General features: G+C 34.0%; 8 protein-coding genes across 8 annotated transcripts; 2 read left to right on the top strand and 6 right to left on the bottom strand.

The window, feature by feature from the left end:
* Window positions 1–155: 155 nt before the first annotated feature.
* On the bottom strand, window positions 156–869 carry INA22 (Ina22p; the record flags this gene model as incomplete). Its single annotated transcript, XM_003687942.1, has 1 exon — window positions 156–869. One exon carries the CDS (start codon window positions 867–869, stop codon window positions 156–158), a length of 714 nt encoding a protein of 237 aa, XP_003687990.1.
* A 289-nt stretch (window positions 870–1,158) lies between these two features.
* PUT3 (Put3p) lies at window positions 1,159–3,801 on the bottom strand (the record flags this gene model as incomplete). The annotated part of the gene is made up of 1 exon (XM_003687943.1): window positions 1,159–3,801. The coding sequence occupies one exon, from the start codon at window positions 3,799–3,801 to the stop codon at window positions 1,159–1,161; it is 2,643 nt and encodes an 880-aa protein (XP_003687991.1).
* Window positions 3,802–4,790: 989 nt separating this feature from the next.
* TPHA0L02060 (uncharacterized protein) lies at window positions 4,791–8,621 on the top strand (the record flags this gene model as incomplete). Its single annotated transcript, XM_003687944.1, has 1 exon — window positions 4,791–8,621. The coding sequence occupies one exon, from the start codon at window positions 4,791–4,793 to the stop codon at window positions 8,619–8,621; it is 3,831 nt and encodes a 1,276-aa protein (XP_003687992.1).
* A 170-nt stretch (window positions 8,622–8,791) lies between these two features.
* On the bottom strand, window positions 8,792–9,271 carry TMC1 (Tmc1p; the record flags this gene model as incomplete). Its single annotated transcript, XM_003687945.1, has 1 exon — window positions 8,792–9,271. The coding sequence occupies one exon, from the start codon at window positions 9,269–9,271 to the stop codon at window positions 8,792–8,794; it is 480 nt and encodes a 159-aa protein (XP_003687993.1).
* A 578-nt stretch (window positions 9,272–9,849) lies between these two features.
* Window positions 9,850–10,830, bottom strand: TPHA0L02080 (uncharacterized protein; the record flags this gene model as incomplete). Its single annotated transcript, XM_003687946.1, has 1 exon — window positions 9,850–10,830. One exon carries the CDS (start codon window positions 10,828–10,830, stop codon window positions 9,850–9,852), a length of 981 nt encoding a protein of 326 aa, XP_003687994.1.
* A 331-nt stretch (window positions 10,831–11,161) lies between these two features.
* Window positions 11,162–13,084, bottom strand: TPHA0L02090 (uncharacterized protein; the record flags this gene model as incomplete). Its single annotated transcript, XM_003687947.1, has 1 exon — window positions 11,162–13,084. One exon carries the CDS (start codon window positions 13,082–13,084, stop codon window positions 11,162–11,164), a length of 1,923 nt encoding a protein of 640 aa, XP_003687995.1.
* Window positions 13,085–13,796: 712 nt separating this feature from the next.
* On the top strand, window positions 13,797–14,942 carry SGT1 (co-chaperone SGT1; the record flags this gene model as incomplete). Its single annotated transcript, XM_003687948.1, has 1 exon — window positions 13,797–14,942. One exon carries the CDS (start codon window positions 13,797–13,799, stop codon window positions 14,940–14,942), a length of 1,146 nt encoding a protein of 381 aa, XP_003687996.1.
* A 198-nt stretch (window positions 14,943–15,140) lies between these two features.
* On the bottom strand, window positions 15,141–17,717 carry ASE1 (Ase1p; the record flags this gene model as incomplete). The annotated part of the gene is made up of 1 exon (XM_003687949.1): window positions 15,141–17,717. The coding sequence occupies one exon, from the start codon at window positions 17,715–17,717 to the stop codon at window positions 15,141–15,143; it is 2,577 nt and encodes an 858-aa protein (XP_003687997.1).
* Between the last annotated feature and the right edge of the window lie 381 nt (window positions 17,718–18,098).

The following is an 18,098-nucleotide window of genomic DNA, read 5'->3' on the forward strand; positions in this document are numbered from 1 at the left end:
TAATATGAAAACAATAAATAAATGAATACGTCTAAATTAAGGTATATATTTGAATAACTATGTATCCACAATCCAGTTTTTAAAATATGTACATGGGTTTCTGAGTTCTAAAAGGATTAGCTGTATTCACGAGGAAATGCAAATGAAGTCAAATACTAAAGAAATCTGGACACTTTATTATCCTTAACAGCATCTGAAAGGTTCCCAGGATTTTCGACGATAACGTGAACATCTGTTTTCGCCTCGTAGTTATTTCCTCTATGTTTCTCTTTCTTCATTTCTTCCTGTAACATCTCTTTATCCGTCAATATATCTTCATGCTTACTAGACCCTTCAACACTTGTCGACAAAGCTTGTTTAACGTCTATATCTTTATTCATGTCTTCTAATAGTTCGTTCCACAGTGAATTCAAATCTTGATCATCACGTTGTGCTTTCCCTGCTCCACTGGCACTTCTCATGTTCTTTCTGTTTGGATCAGAAGTCGAGTATGCGTTTGTGGAGAGTCTCAATTTGTCTTTCATACCTTTGCCATTTGATTGAAGCTCATGTCTTTGGAAGAGTTTATTGACTAATACCATTTCTTTATCCAATTCAAAATCCGTATCACCTTGGGAAGCCCTATAAATCAAGGATCTCAATATATCATTCTTCAACGAATACCTCCTATCCAACTCGACCAACTCCTTCTTAGCATCACTGACATTTGTCAATATCGAGCCAAAAATCAACAGTACCAATGCAGGTTTTAGTATAGATTTATCAAACCTGGATGGTTTTTTGTAGGAACTGGGCCCAGTCGCCGCAGTTTGCGAATATGCACGTCTTGATACAGTTATAAGCAGATTTCTACTCCTTACAGACCACATTAATATTTAGTGTTATGCATTTATATGCATTACTGGCCAAGTATTTGATTATTCTAACATTTATTTAATATTTGATATTTATTTATCAATTCCCTTTATATAGTTAATTAGCCGATCTCACTTACTCACTATAAAAAAGTAAATGATGGTTAATTTAATGACAAGATTATCGCTGAATGAGTTGAAAGCAGAACAGTGTAAAGTTTCTTGTTATTCGTTAGGTATCGTTACAGTAATTCATTATAAGAATATTATTTAATATAATCGAGTGTTTTCTATTTTACAAAAGTTATTTGTTAATTAGTTGTTCGATGTTTCCAAAGTTTAATTCGCTACCTGGAGCAGCAGTTGGATCCATCTCATCACCTAGCCAATTGGCTTGATGGGATATCTCGTTCCACATTTTATTATCGTCATAGCCTATTTTATTTAGGCTTTCCAATAAATATTCAAGATCTGTGTTATTATATGTGCAAGGTGGGTTAAGTTGATGGACGTTTTCTGTCATCACTTCTGTTTCTGATTTTGTAAGATCACTCTGCTTACCTTGAGCTAGAGATTCATTAACAATGTTGGTGAATGGGAGCATACCAAAACTTTTGATTCTTGATAAACTATCGGTTCCTGCTAAATGAACTACGTTTGGGGGAAACTTTCTCTCATCCTTAATTGCCATGTCATCCGAGAGATGCGAATCTTGATATTGTGATTCATCCGCATCGGTTAAATACGTGTTTAAGTTTACAAAAGAATCATAAGAGTCTTTGTTTTTCTTTATCTTCTTAATTAACCTTTTATTGGATAGATTGGCATTCTCCATTCGGAAGCTTGATTTTAAACTATCTGAAGGATCCTCCGAAATGGTATTCACTGCTTCTTCCGAAGAATCAGTTCCATATGGCGCATCATCGTTGAATTTTTTGATCAAATCCTTGGCAATAGCATGGAAATCTAATTTAGCCATTAAATTAAGTAATTGTGTTTTCCTAATAATCGCAGGCTCGCTTCCAAGACTGACCATTTTTTGTAATATTATAAGGGAATGTTCTATGTGTATCATTGTTTGATCATTTACACCAAATGTTGCGTTGAATAAGTTGAGAGTAAATGCGGCAGAAAATAAATATTCTCTATCCATAAATCCGAATAGAGATACCATATTTTGTTCATAAAGTGACCACAGTGCTCGTATGGTATTAATGGAAGCTCGCAATGAACTATTCAATAAACTTAAAATTGTTGAAGAGTAATTTTGTAAGTTGATATATGTTCCATGTGAAGTTTTACCAGTTGATTTTACATCAAGCATTCCATATTTTTCATCTTTCAATCTAATGGTAATGAAATGAAATAATACTGGTCTTAATGTTATATTAATACCATGGAAGTACTCAGTATAAATATTTGTCAATTTTCTTGATATTTTGAAATTATTATCATGAACATGAAAATCAAATTGTAGACATAGCGGTAAACTTGATCTCCATTGTAATAAGTCGTTTAATATACCTTTTAGAATTGGTAAAATATTTGAAGTTGGTTGTTTATGATATAATTTTGACAGAATTTTACCATTTATTTGAACAATTTTAACACAGTTAGTTAAACTTGTTGCACTTGAGAACTTGAAATTATTATTATTTTTATTATTTAATTCAGTTTGATTGTTTGGGCTATTGACAGTGGAATTTTCAAAAAAGTGATTAGACGGTAAAACTGTCGATATATTATTATCAGATAAATTTAGCGGTAAACCTGCTTTACTACTAAACATTCTTTCAAAAATATAAATTGTCCACCATAATCTTCTCTTATGTTCCATTTCGAACGGATTCAAATTATTGCTTTGAGATTCCACATGCCATCCTAATAAAAGACATGCTCTTACTGTTTGACCTAAACATAAATAAGAATTTATTGTGGAATCAATGACTTGTAAATAGAAACAATATAGGAACATTGCCTCAATACCATTCGAATCTGAAGTGAGAATTGCATCGATATTATTCAGACTGAAAATCTTATCGAAAAGAGAGATCGATTGTTCGAAAAACTTATAGTTTTTTAAATCATTACTTTCATCTGAGTTACCAAGTAAGTACATTTCACCGATACCAAATATTAATAACATTTTCACTAACCAGATCCCATTACAATAGTATGCTTTCTCATTAGATTGAGAATTACTTTTATTCACGAGTTTATAAACATGTTTCAATTCTTTTCTAAAGATTCCTTCATTAAAGAAATAGAAACAATCACAATTAAAATCAATGAAAGTTTGCAAAATATCTTTTGCTTCAGTGTAATTCGGCAGGTGTACGTCTTTGAGGTTTATAAGAACCGGTGGATTTGTTGGAGAGAAACAAACTTGATTGAACTTGGGGTAATTACTGTCTTTATTTTTATCTGCGTATATGTATTTTGAAATCAACGATTGGATCTCCAAATTGAACAATGTCATCGAAGAGGATCCTATAAAATAGTAATTCAAACCGTACTGTGACTCTACTAACCTACCACTTCTAATTTGATAATTACATTCAAATGACTCATCCTCATCGGCTACAGTCCCATTTTCAGTGCCATTTGTTCTTGCAATCCCATTGTGACCTGTGTTACTGTTACGATCTTGTAAATTTGTTGGATTAAAGTTTGTTTTATTTGATTGTAACTGATTTTCTAAAAATTTTATTCTTTGTTGTAATCCATTTACATAATTTAATGATACTGTGATTTTCTGATTCTTGTCACTATAGTTGCAAACAAGATTCCTTAAATGACAATACCTACATTTAGCGCCAGTATTAATGCCACTGATGTCGGTACTATTCTCTTGTTTCAAACACTTAGTATGCGACTTCCTGCAATTATTGCACGCCACATTGGAACTACTTTTTTTAGTAACTTTCTCACGTTTGGGGGGTGCCATACCCTATATTTTTTGAATAAATCTGGGCCACCTGTATGCTTATATCAACCACGCCATTATTTTACGTACTGATACAGTGACTTATATATATAGATAAAGAAATAAATATAACGGTTTAAAAATTAGCCGCTTATAAAACAAGGGATTTTCTTATCTGTTAAATATGTATAACGTTGTATATGTTTTGTTTTTTCAAAAAAACAACAACAAAGCACATGACACAAAAACCACCGACATGATGGCGACACAAAAATCGATAAAGAACTAGGTAAATCCTTTTTTTTGAGACATGTCGTTACCCGCCTTTCCCAACAACTTTTACCTGCCTGTGTCCGCGTCCTCTGCGCCTCTGCCGCAAGCACAACGGTCACGTCCTGCCTTTTACCCCGACCCACCCTGTTTTAACCACCCTCTCACCCACCTCAGCGGCTAAAAAAGAGAAGCAATTATAGTCCCCGCCCGCATTACCCGCACGAACGCACACACACACGCACAGTGTAAACCACCTCTTCCGTACATAGACTGTGAATAAAAAGCTCTTGGTTTTATTTTTTGTTGGGTAAAAAGTTGTGAGAGGAAAAAAGCTGTTGGATTTTTTCATTCGTTTTTGTGTCTGTAAATTTGAAGAGTGCAAATCATTCTTTCTCTATAACGGAATAAAAAACCACATGATTTAGAATCTTAGAATATGTAGATTGTTTAACAACTATTATAAAAGTTTGATGCAAACCAATATAAAGAGAACTAGCAATACAAAGATCTCAAGCAAGTTCCAACAACTCATACAAGACAGAAACCAACTGTCTGTTTCGGTTTGCAAAGGAGAAGACATTGGAAAGAATTTTTTTTATAGGCACAAAGGAACATACATACTCTCTCTACAACGAGAACCATCGTATTCGTTGTGAAATTTAAAACACCCTTTCCTCTAGCAACACAAGCATATATATATATAAAGAAGACTTTTTTTTCACTTTCTAAGAGGAGATATGGCTGAGGTTAATCGTGAGTCTGGAAATCCAATAGTTAGGAAAAACGAGATATTCGACGTTCTAGACGAGTTTTTATACCCAAATAGCAGTCCTAGTAATTCAAAAGGCAATAAATTCAATAATAATAACAACATAATGAAATCAAACGTAAATGATTTCGATGAAGAAATCTTTAATGCCTTTATAAAGACAGATTCTTTGGATTTTAGACAACATGATGATCACAATGATTATCGTGATGTTACAAAAGTGAAAGCAGAGGCAGATGCAGGCACTGGGGTGACTTTGGATCAATATAATGACACTAAGGTATACGAGCACGGTTATAGTTTGAATGCAGAAAATCATTCTTTTATGGCAACTAACGGCGATGAAAAGCAAGATGATGATGGAATCACCACCACCACAACTATGGATAATGATGGTACACATAAAAAAACGAAATCTAGCATCACGAACACACAGAATATTTACGAAATTTTAATTGAAAATACAGTTTCATTTGGAGAAAGAGACGTTTCGGTTAGTTCAAATTTAGATTCTCATGATACTTTAGCAAGTCTTAAAAATGCTGAAGAAAAATTAAATAAAATAAACGAATTAGTTAATATGGATGAAAATTTATTACCAAATAAATTAATAATATCCAAGTTGCCACACCAATGTCGTGTAGAAAATCAAATTAATATTTCAATTCAAATTGAACCACCATTAACAAAACAGCATATTTTACATCTGTCATCGAATAATGTGGCTAAAAATAAATTATTTTTATCAAAAGATATTGATAATTATCCAAAAAACTTTTTGGATGAAATTGTTTTCTTAGAGTCCTTTTTACTATGTTCAGAGACAAATAAAATTGCAAATGTATGCCCAATGTGTATAAACAGAGAACAAAGAAGAGCATCAAGAAGAAAATCAGGATTATGTGATAATATACTATGGTGTCAAAATGAAAATAGAAGTGCATTGATATTCAACTCAAAACAAATTTTACCAATTAGTAGTGTAGCTAAACATTTACAAGCCTTTAAGTTAACAGCAAGAATGGTATGTTATTCAAGGCATCATAAATCATCAAAAGGTTTTAAAATTTTATTTATATTGAAAAACTTACATGGCGATCTTTTAGCTAAATCTATTTCTGATTCAATATTAATTATGGATAAAAAACCAAGTTCCTCAATGAATGGAGAATCAAATAAAAATAAATCTGCAACATCTTCAAACTTCAAAACTAATGCATCATTATCACCATCGAATGATAAAAAAAATAAGCATAGTAAGACTTATTCTAACAGTAATACAGATTTAAGTATGGACATCGATAGTAATATGGACACAGATGCTTATTATTCAACAAATTTATCTGAAGCTAGTACAAATTATGCATCTATGAGCGACGCTCAATATAATACAAATCAAATTGTACAACCCTACACTCATAATACTTCTCTCCCCAATGTTAATGATCCAAACGCAATGATGCTTCCTTCTCAAAATAATGAGTACGATAGCAATAATCATAATGGAAATTCTATGTTTAATTTCACATCACCTCAAACACATATTCCATCACATAATAGAGTACCATCTCAATCCCAATTACCACCACAATTAAACTCACAGCAACAATTGTTAATGTTAAATTCATTTATGCAACAATCGGGAATGCCAATAATACCATCACCAACTTCAATGTCTGAAGATGGATTAGATCAAAACAAAAGTAGAAGCATCAAAACTGCTTCAAGTACACAGATTGCTGCAAGGAGAAACGAATATATAAATGGTTCAGCTAGACCAAAAAGACAACGTTCTGATATTGCAGATACAAAATACCATTCAGATAATATGAACCACTCACCACTATCGTGGATAAATAACTCCAACAATTCCAACAATAACCAATTTAACCAAACATTACAAAATAACGCAAATCAACCAGTTAACGCTGCTGCCTTTACCAACCGTACAACAGACAACAATATGCCAATGGTCAATACTGTGTCACAAAACTCTAATGATAATAATATTAAGATGAATTTACCATTAATTCAGAGAGCTATTCCATCACAGGGCCCTATAACTGGCGGTATTGAAATCACTTTACTTGGTTCGAACTTTAGAAACGGTTTAACAATTAAATTTGGTGATAATGTTACGTTGTCAACACAATGCTGGAGTGATTCGACGATGGTTACATACTTACCTCCAGCTGCAACTGCAGGTCAAGTCTTCATCATTGCAGAAGATCCAAAATATCCAAACCAATTTGTAAACCAATCGAACTCAAATAAAAATGCCGTTTTTACTTATCTCGATGATACCGATAGACAATTGATTGAACTGGCATTACAAATTGTTGGTTTGAAGATGAATGGTAAATTGGAGGATGCAAGAAATATCGCTAAGAGAATTGTTGGTAATGATGAGAATTCCCCTAATATTTCCCCAGCTAATGGTAGTGCTGCTAGTACAGGTAATAGCAATTATTCTAAGTATTCTAGCCAATTGGAGGGTAGTTATTCTGATGAACAGCTGATTGTAAAAGTCATAAATTCATTAAATGCAACTTCTAATTTATCTATGTGTGATAGTAATGGGAGAACATTACTACATTTAGCTGCATTAAAAGGTTATGAGCAATTGGTAATGACCTTAATTAAATATGGTGCAAGAATCGATGAGAAAGATATGTTTGGTTACACTCCATTACATTTTGCTTGTGTGAATGGTGAATACAAAATTATTGCATTTTTATTAAAATGTAAGGCTGATTTGACTATCAAAGCTAAGAATGGTGTACATGCAAGAGATGTTTACATGGTTAATCATGGAAATGATGAAATATCAAGTGATGATTATAATAGAGTAATTAAAATGTTTGATTCATTAGAGAAAGGCTCCAAATTAGAGTTTAATAATTCCAGCTCCGGTGATTTTGATCTTGATTCGTTACACTCATTGGAATACGATATTGAGCCTAGTATTACAGTTAACTCAAGAGGTAAAACTCATAAAGGTCCCACCACTGTTGCTGTCTCTGTATCAGAGGATTCTGGTTATGAAGTCAGCGATGGTGAAAGTTTCATCACTAATGACAGTGATTTATCATCTATGAATTCAGAATCAAGAGACTTCATAAATACTGAAAATAATGGAAACAATGTATTTAACATAGAAAGATCTACATCGAAGAAACTCCGTGAAGCTAACGAACTTGAAGAAAATACTGAAATTACTAATGATGAAAGTAAAGGTACCGAGACTGAAAACAATTCTGTTAATTATGCAGATAGAAATAACGATTCTTTGTGGAATAGAATGTTAAACAGGATTAATGACGATTTACCTAAATATGAAGATCTATTCCCTGGGTTTACACATCCCTCCAAAGCTAAACAGCAAACAACTTCTATGATGGATGAAGAACAGGCTGTAACTATGAACAAAACAAAGGACATGTCTGTATTGTCATCAAATACAGATGACCTATCTCAAACCTCCAGTGAAGATGAAGATGATGCTATACAGATTAGATTAAATAGATTTTTCCAACAGCAAAGAGAAACCACATTTCAAAATGATAAGATGCTATGGTTTTTTTGGTTCCCACTATCTATTATACTAATATCAACATATTTCTTTATTAAATTCGGTTCAATCGATGACAGTAAATTATATTCATTTTCATTTGAAATAGTTGATCGTTTCAGAAAGAGTTTGGCTAAATTAATGTTGGGTAATGATAGAATGAAAGCAGCTTTCAAGGAACAGTTATCAAATTTCCAAAATACAGGTATACATGTTCCGGTAATGTAAATATCAACACATTAATATATCGTTACTTATTTTATGTTTTCTTATAGATCAAAGTTAGAAATATACATACATGAACTGTTTATATTAGAATATTATGTGCCTATTGTGTAATTATTAAAATATTTATATTATATGCTCTGCAGGTTACCTTATTATTTGTCATTATTCTATTATATACTTGATAGTTTAGGTATTTTTGTTTGTTCCTTTGCCAGTCTAACAGCATTTCTTCTATGATACTCTTTCTTACAATAATCGAGTTTTGTGCACAAATGGGTTTCCAACAGTCTATGTTGTGAGCAGAACCTGCCCTCGCAGTACTGACACTCTCCTATGTACTTAATATAGCTGCTGGAACAGTCCTTGTAATGGCACTCGTTCTTTCTCCGCCTCTTCCTTTGCTTCTTCCCCACACCAGACGTCTCCTGCAGAGCAGACTCTGCGGCAAGAGTGTACTTGCTCCCAACTGTTGCAACACCCCCGACAGCAACTGCTCCATCTTTATCAACAACCTTCACCGCTCTCTGCTCTTCACCTTGCAACCCCGAGTCCTCCGTTGCAGCCTCTTGTTCAATCAAACTGATCACCACCTTATCCTTAGCAGCATCGTTCTGCACCTGAATCTTCTTTATATTCTGCGTGTCCGACATGTTCGACTATCTTTCTATGTGTCTGTTTAATATACCTTGTGTGTTTCCGTTTGCGTTTGTGTTTGCGTGTCTATTGCTGCTCCCCCTGCCCTCAAAACAACATCTATTCAACGGAAATTTTTTTACAACTTTACACAGCTCCCTTTATATACTCCTCTGTTTCAAATTTTGTGGAAAACTTTTCTGTAACCTTCCTGGCTATTCTTATCTCGCAAGCTGATTAAGCACTTTTTGGCACAGATAAAGAGACCCTTGAATTCCAAATTGTGGCAAAAAGATGAACGATAGGTCGGTCGGTGCAAGACGGTGCGGCGCGCGGGAAATAGGACTCGAAGGCGGGAAGATCGGCGGGGCGGCGGGGGCCGGCAGTGGCGGGGAAAGGATCGCGGGTCTGAACTACGATTCTCGGTTGGGTGGAGGCGGAAGTGGAGGCGGGCACGTAACAGCAAACGCCGGTTCCGGCGTTTGCTGTTTACCCGGCTGGGGTCGGTGCGGTGATGGGCAACTGTTATCTATTGATGGGATGGGGGGCCTTGTGTGTGGCAGGGCCCCGTCTACGAATGTTATCTATGTACTGCTTATAAATCATCTGATATGCTGGAGAGGTTCACCGCTTGGCCAGGTTTGAATGCCGGTAGGCCCAGGTACGGACAGCCAGAGCATCGGAATGCGTCACCGAGCGAACACGAACCGCATCCGCCGACTTTCTTGCCCTCGACAGTGAAATCGACCTCGGTCAGCTCTTCTGCCGAGAACTTCAGAACGCGGTCCTGCTGGCTGGTGATCTTGTTTATCTCCTCTTCGTTCTCTTCTTTCAAACCACAGGTACAGTCCTTGCAGGCTCTCTTCTTCCTCGTCTTGGTCTTGCCGCATGTGATCATCGTGATCCCGGTGGAATCTGTCACTGCCACCAGGTCGTCCTCAGACACAGAGGTGTCCCCGTCGCCATTACTATCGGCACCAACGCTCTCAAAGTACTTGGCCTTGTTGCTCATGTCGCCAGAACTAGAACTGCTGGCATCGTCATCATCAAGCTCATCCACTTCGTCGCTAGCCGTTGCAATCTCCACAGGCTCGTTTTTGGCTGCCTTTTTAAACAACGGCATCTTCTTAAACATAGGAAGCTTCTTGCCAACGCCACTCTCAGAAGACGAGTTTGAAGCCAATAAGCTCACACTTTTCGTCTCCTTGCTAATGTTCTTCTTCACCCAATGATAGACACCAACATCGCTTATCTCGAAATTATTCACTAAAGCATCTATCTTGTAAGCATTAGTCAAACCATACAGCGTACCACCTGGTATCAGGCTGTCGCTCAGCACGCCAATCAACTTTTTAGGAAAAGAAACCGACTCGTCACTTTCCGGGGTGATATAATGTATTTCAGAGTAATTAGAAGTCTCCAACACAACAGTGCCATCGTTGATCTTGTTGATCAAGTATTGCTCAATGACAACCTCAGTAGCATGCTGTTTGGAAATACCGATTTTTTTCTCTTCCAACACCTCTGGCGTGGTCGTAATCGCAGGATGGATTAATATTAATATTGGTCCCTTCATCGCTGTATATATCCTTTCGTTATCGTTATACTAGTGTAATGGCAATATATAAATGACTACTTATATTTCACGTTTCATTAGCTTCTATTTTGAAATAAAAGTGGACTTCTTCTGTTTTATAATAAAAGATTACTAATGGGTTGGTCTTCTTCAGCAATTTTTCATCTCATCGGAAAACCATTGCGGGATCGCAGTTGTGGAATGAAAAGACACGCACGTGATAGACAAATAAGGATTGAGTATCTGTATATATAGTATGTGTTGTTATATATGAGAAGATGCACAGGTCGCCTGCCGTAGACATCAATATCTAATCAGTACGTTAAATAGATCAGTTTCTAGAATCCTGTATAGTTTCTGGAGAGTTGGAAACTTCCAAGTCGTCGTCGTCGTCATCGTCGTCATCATCATCGTCGTCGTCATCATCATCGGCTTCTGTATTTGAATCCTTGTCATCTCTTGAGCTACTAGCTTTGATCTCATCATCATCATCATCGTCTTCATTCAACAAGTCCTCAGTTGCCTCACCTAATTCTGAAGTATTATCATCTTCCTCCGGATAACCTCCTAACTTTGTTACTATTTTATCAACAATTTCATTCCAGTCAACCATCCCTCCAAGCCCAATCTCACCATTAATACCAACGACCTTTTCAGAAGGTTTAATAACCTCGATCCATGGCATATTTTCTTTTATCTCTGCAATTTGTCTTTTGGTAATGTTCGCATTATATACACTTGACACCAAAGAAGGTGCAAGTAATATTGGGAAATGTGTATTCCAGGCACTTACTGTGTTTGTTAATAGGTTATCGCATAAACCTAGAACAATTTTGCTTAATGTGTTTGCTGTCACAGGTGCAATAACCAAGATGTCAGCCCATCTTTTTAATTCTATGTGTATTATAGGATCTGTTCTTTCTCGACTAAGATCCCACTCATCAACATCCGTCCAAACAGTGATATGGGATGGAAGTAGTTCATTTTTAATTTTAGTGTTAGAATTCATGGTTGGTGTCACTGGACTAATTATCTCTGAATTAGTTAGTTTCATTGATTTATTTATCGTTGGCAGTATTTTATCATCGTTATGTGGTGCGTTTATTGGTGTTGTCAATGCAGAGTTGCCAATAATGTTGCCGTTCTTTTTTAAATATTTGGTGTTCAATAACTTTTCCGCAGATTGTGTTAATATCACTTGGATAGTAATTTTGTCTCTACCATATATATCTTCAAGTTTTTTTATCATTGGTTTTAGTTTATAGACGGATAAAGATCCTGTAGCTCCAAACAGTACATGTATTTTATTATCATCCTGAAGCAATCTATAGTCTGTATTTTTCAGAGATTCTTTGTTTATAACAGGTATATTCTTATTAGATAATCCTTGATCCAGGTCCTTGTGCTCTTCTTTACTTAGATCTAACGGTTCATTCGTTTTGTTCACATCTACTAGTTTACTATCCTTTATTGGACTCACTGCTCTCTCTACAGTGGACATATTATTTCTCTCGGCATTAGTAGTCTCTCCAGTGTTCAAGGCACTCAATTGTTTATCTAACAAATATGAAATATTGTCTACACTTGGTACCATACCATGTGGAAGTTGATGGGTAATACTGTTCGATCTTGATCTCTCAGGTGGTGTATGCAATATATCGTCGACAATGAAATGAGGATGTTCATTATCAGTTGTTTTAGAAAGGTTGTTAACTTCTGCTGCTTTAACATTTACTGCATCAGACCCATCATTTTTTTTAGGAGAAGAATTTAATATTGGAGTTACTGATATTGAAGTTGTCTTTTTTAAATTCCCCTCTGAATGATGATTATCTAAATTATTATTTGTGTTCAAAACAACATTTGCTGTTGCATTTCTCTCCACTGCATTCTTTCCAACATCGGTTAAACATTCATTACTTCCAATAACCTCTATGTTCTTCTTCTTGGTCTCAAATGTCACCTTAGGCACTCTCTTCAAGTCTTTGTCTGGTGTATTAGAAATAACAGCCCCCGAGTGTTTATCCACATTAATAATTGATTTTGTACGGGGTCCCAATCCTGTATCCACTTCTCGAAAAATCAATGGAGATGCTTTTGTTTCCGTCTTTGAAGTCTGCTCCATTTTGATCTTTCCAACGTCAGTGGCTTCACTTTCCATATCTCTGTTATTTTTCTGTTTCTTTCTCAATCTATCAAAGTACAATAGCCTACTAGTTGATCGTTCGTTGCACTCAGATTCTGATCTCCCCATTATATCTTATTCCTTAAAATAATAAATGACAATATTGCATTATAATGATTTAAATACCTTTATATACAACCTTGCTGTGTAAATGAAATTTCTTACACGTTTTCGTACTGAATGATCAGAATAGGAACAGCGGCTAATTGATATTTTTGATATTCGACACAACAGTGACAGCTATAACTCACTTTTAAAAACACTCTTATTTGTATTTGAACCATTGTTTCCATCTTAAATGGTATCATCAAGTCTACAATCAATATTACATTGGTGATGGGAACTCAGGAACGAGTTAGGATGGTGATTCAATTAGTGGTTAGGGAGAATGACGTATTTATGAAAGGTTACGAATAAATGCGGATTGAATGACAGGAAAGTTAATTTTTGTACATTTAAAAGGATAAAACGTTTAAAAATAGTCAATCTAATGGTTAGACAGATTTAAGAATCATTGTGTAGGATAATTGGGATTACTTTGTTTTTGTTATTCTATGTATTGATGTACTCTGAACAACGCTGTCATGAAAATCACTAAACACGGCAGCTATGCCATTACCGATAAGTACAGGACTTATTTAGCGCAAACCAACGGTAAGAAATGGGTTTCTTAGAACTCAATTTACTAGAAGCTATAAATAAGGTTATATAATAAAGTGATTACATTATTTAACGATTTTGAAAGCAAGAAAACACTAATAAAGTTACCATAACACTCACCATGCCTATTGAGAGAGATTTGGATCAAGCCAAAAAGGCTCTGTATGAAGATAAAGAGTACTTACAAGTTGTTTCACTATGTGATGGCATTTTAAAGGAATCCAATGAAAATATTATGGCATTAATTTATAAATCGACAGGTTTGGAAAAGCTTTACTTTTCGACGGTTGATTGGCATAATCCTGACACGCTAGAGTCATCGAGAGATTTGTTAACAAAAGCTTTAAACATCGCTACGCATAGAGGTGATAGGGGTAAAATAGGTCTAATTCATTTTAGATTTTTTGTTCATTACTTTAACTTAAAGAAGTATGAGGAAGCGAAGAAGAACATGGATTCTTGTAAAGAGTTTGGATATACTGATGATACGTTGTTCATGTGGGAAATGAATTTGGAGAAGAAACTGAAAAAAATTCAATCAAAGTTGAATCAAAGTCCAAAAGAGCCAGATATTTTGAAGAAGACATGTAAAGCTGAAGTTTCACCATTAGAAGAAACAGCTGGAGTACCTGAAACTGATGAAATTAAGTACAGAGTTGATTGGTATCAAACCAATAAAAGTATCAATATTTCGATATTTACGAAATCTTTACCGCAAACAAAAGAAGATATTAAAATATCTTATGACAATAACAGTAGAAATATGGAGATTACATATCCGGTAAATGAAAGTAAATTAACCTTTAAAAAAACCATGACATTAACACACCCAATCGAACCAGATAGCATAGCATATGAATTAACCGCCAGAAAAATTGAAGTTATTATATCCAAAGAAGATAAAACAATAAATTGGAAAACACTAGAAGCTACAAGTAACGTAGAAACAACTACTAGAGGACATAATTATACATCTGCTGACTCAAATACTGATTCAGCTTCGAAGAATCGAAACCCTTCAGCATCAAAAATTGATTGGTCAAAAATTGATTTAGGTAGTGACGAGGACGATGATGGTATAGATAATTCATCTGCAGATGCATTCTTTCAAAAATTATATGCAAATGCAGATCCAGATACTAAGAGAGCAATGATGAAGTCTTTTGTGGAAAGTAACGGCACTGCATTGAATACCAATTGGGATGATGTTAAACAAGGTAAAGTTGAAACTTCACCACCTGAAGGCATGGAGCTTAAAAACTTCTAATCATATATTTGGATATTGTTTAATATTATTCTATTGAAAAACATTAACTAATGAATATATATAATGTATGCATGTAGAAAATTATGCATGTAGAAATACTTATTATTTAATTTTGTATTTATGTATATCTTAATGCTATTATGACCAAAAAATGATGATCATTATTGTTACAATACATCTTCACACCAGTTTTACTTGTTAGATTGGTAATATTTCATGGTCATCATTGGAAGAATTGTTTAACTTATTTAATTGTTCTTTTTTCCATGAAAGGAAATCTTTATCATTTTCATCTTCAATCATGCTTGTATCATCAAAACCACTATCAAATGACTCTCTGATATTGAGTTGACATTTGCCGTCAGGAGACATTGATATTTTGTAGATGCTATTTTCTGGTTCTTTGTATGGGCTACTCAAAATTCTATTCGATTTTGAATCTAATTGTCTTTCATTCTCCTTATTATCTTGGTAAGTATTGGAGATCGATTTTAATGTTACATTTTTTAAATCACTTGAGAGTGTAGGAATTTGGCTACCTTGTTTATTTAACACGTTTTTTGATACTGGGAATAGTCTTGTTGGGCGGATAAACCCATTAGGAGTTCTCAAAGGTAATTTGGAATTACCAGGCACAGATATTTTACTTTCAGTATTCATAAATTTTGAAGGTTCTAACAATGCTAGACTTGGTCTTGTAGCACTTCTTTCATTCTTGATGCTAGGCGCCATGCTGTTTTTACTTGCGCTAACGAATTGCTTATTCTTTAATGACATAGTACTAACAGAAATCGGCATGTCTAGTTTAATCGGAGTCTTATGTAATTGAGAAACTTGCATGTGTTGTTTGTTAGGAGAAATATTTAAAATTTTACGGTTGGGTGATTGTTTCTGTATGCGATGAGGAGATTTTTTATGATTAGATAAGTTAGATAACTTATTTGATGGACTCTTATCCCTTTGACTGGAATTGAGTCTCATTCTTGGGTATTTATTGATTAACTCAGATTCTTGTTCTTGAATGACTTCAGCCAGTGAGTTACCATCCACAACGAATGGTCTTCCAAACATACTATGCATCTCATGCAATTTATTTCTTAATTCCTGCACGACACGAGGAAAGTGTCTTGTTATTTTTTTCCTCATTTTTTCTTCTTGTAACAATATTTTATGAGAATTTCTTGATAAAAGCCTCGATGAGTCTTTAGAACTATTTTCTAGGTTAATATGATCTTCTATTATTGATTTAAATTCACTGTATAATGTCAATAATGGTTTATAAATAGCTAAACGATCTTCTAATTGTTTCAATTCAGCTTCAGATAATCTTAATAATTCTTCATCATACTGTGAGTTAATATTAGAACGAGTCAATTCTTCAAATTTATCAATAAATTCCTTCTTATCTTCATCTATATAATTTAAAATCTTCCAAAACTCATCAATTTTTTGTCTTGTATCCGATATCAATGTCTTAAGTAATTTCTTCTTCATTATATTTAGTCTGTTTAATTCATTTCTATAGTTTTCCATAACAATTTCTGATAATCCCTTGTTTTTATCTATAAACTCTTCATATTGGTATTGAGGGAACTTTAACTTAATCCACAATTCCTTACATACTGATTCGATATCCTTCTTTTCTTTAAGCCTTGCTACATATTTGTCATTAAATTCATCATGCAGCTGGTTAAGTCTTGATATTATTTGTTCATGAACAGGAAGTAACTTTCCGTCAAAATTATCGAATTTGGTGCTGTAAATCATTATTAAATCCAAATCATTTTTATCCAAATCTGAGTGCTGAAGGTCGAGTTCCTTGAATAGCCTTAGTAAATTAGTCGCGAGGATGTTCATTGACTCATATTTTTCACTGTAAATAGTTCGGTATGTTTCTGTTAATGATATTATTGTTTTTATTTTCTTGTCACTTATATCATTAAATTTTTCACTTTGTAGTAAATTCTCATTACTCTCTTTTAAATATTCAAATAAATTTTTGAAATCATTTTTAATAGGAGATACGTGCTTGAACACAGAAGCTGTTTCTTCTAAAGTTGGTAAAGTTGAAATCAATTCATGATTAGGCATTCCAATTGAATTAGTTCCTGATTCTTCATTGATTGAAGTCAAAAATCTCTGCAATTCGTTATTTTTAACTAAAAACTTCAGCAGTTTTGGGATAAAAGATCTGTATACATATTCTCTAGCATCAAATATTAGCTTTTGTTTACTTAACAACGATACGCCCTTTTTTGGAGACATTGGGATCGTTTTTCTGTCTGGTGAGAGTATAGAGTTCCTAGTGTATAAATCGGGTATCGTTTGAGTTCCTGTCGGATCATCGATTATCATTAGTATTCTATTCAATATATTCAGTTCTATATCATTATTTTGAGATAGTTCATTCATTGCATTTTCTGCATGCTCGAAGTATTCAGTTATTGAATTTGAAAGAGACTTGAATATTAATTTTTCTTTAGTTAAGATTTCACCTTTGGAATATCCAATTTTTTGGTATATTACATTTAGATTCTTCAATAATTTTTCCAACTGCTTTGATATCAAGTTAAAATTTTCTGTGTAGAGGTCGTTATTATTGTTATTATTATCTATCTTCGAAATAAGCGATGTTAGTTCCCGAGTGTTCTCTTGAGTTGACATCTTAATGGGAGATGTTAAACATTTTATATTCACTGGTGTAAGCTTTGAATAGTCTGGATTTGAAAATTGATCACCAATGCGCTCTCTTGTAGGAGTCTGCAGAGCTGTCATTGGATATGGTTCTTATTTGTGATTAACCAGGTATTATTTCAATTAATTGTATTATAATCTTCTTATAAGTTAACTTGTTAATTGTATGAATGTAAATGATTGTTATTATCAACTATTTCTGATACGAGCTTTCAAAACTTAGTTCTTTGAAATTTATGAACAGTTGAAGTTAACTTTTTTTAATTGTTTATTCAGGTAAACTAAAAACAAAACTCTTATGGAGAATTACGGTTCTCATCATCAGTTTATATTATCTAAAAGTGAACCTTTTTTAACATCTTAGACAGTTACTGTTTCATCATGTAAACATCGAATGAATATTTTTGCTTGCACTTTTACTTTTGATGTTACAATGTTGTTGTTTTCATATTTCCGCATTAG

The sequence above is a fragment of the Tetrapisispora phaffii genome, chromosome 12, assembly GCF_000236905.1.
Source record: "Tetrapisispora phaffii CBS 4417 chromosome 12, complete genome".
Lineage (NCBI taxonomy): Eukaryota > Fungi > Ascomycota > Saccharomycetes > Saccharomycetales > Saccharomycetaceae > Tetrapisispora > Tetrapisispora phaffii.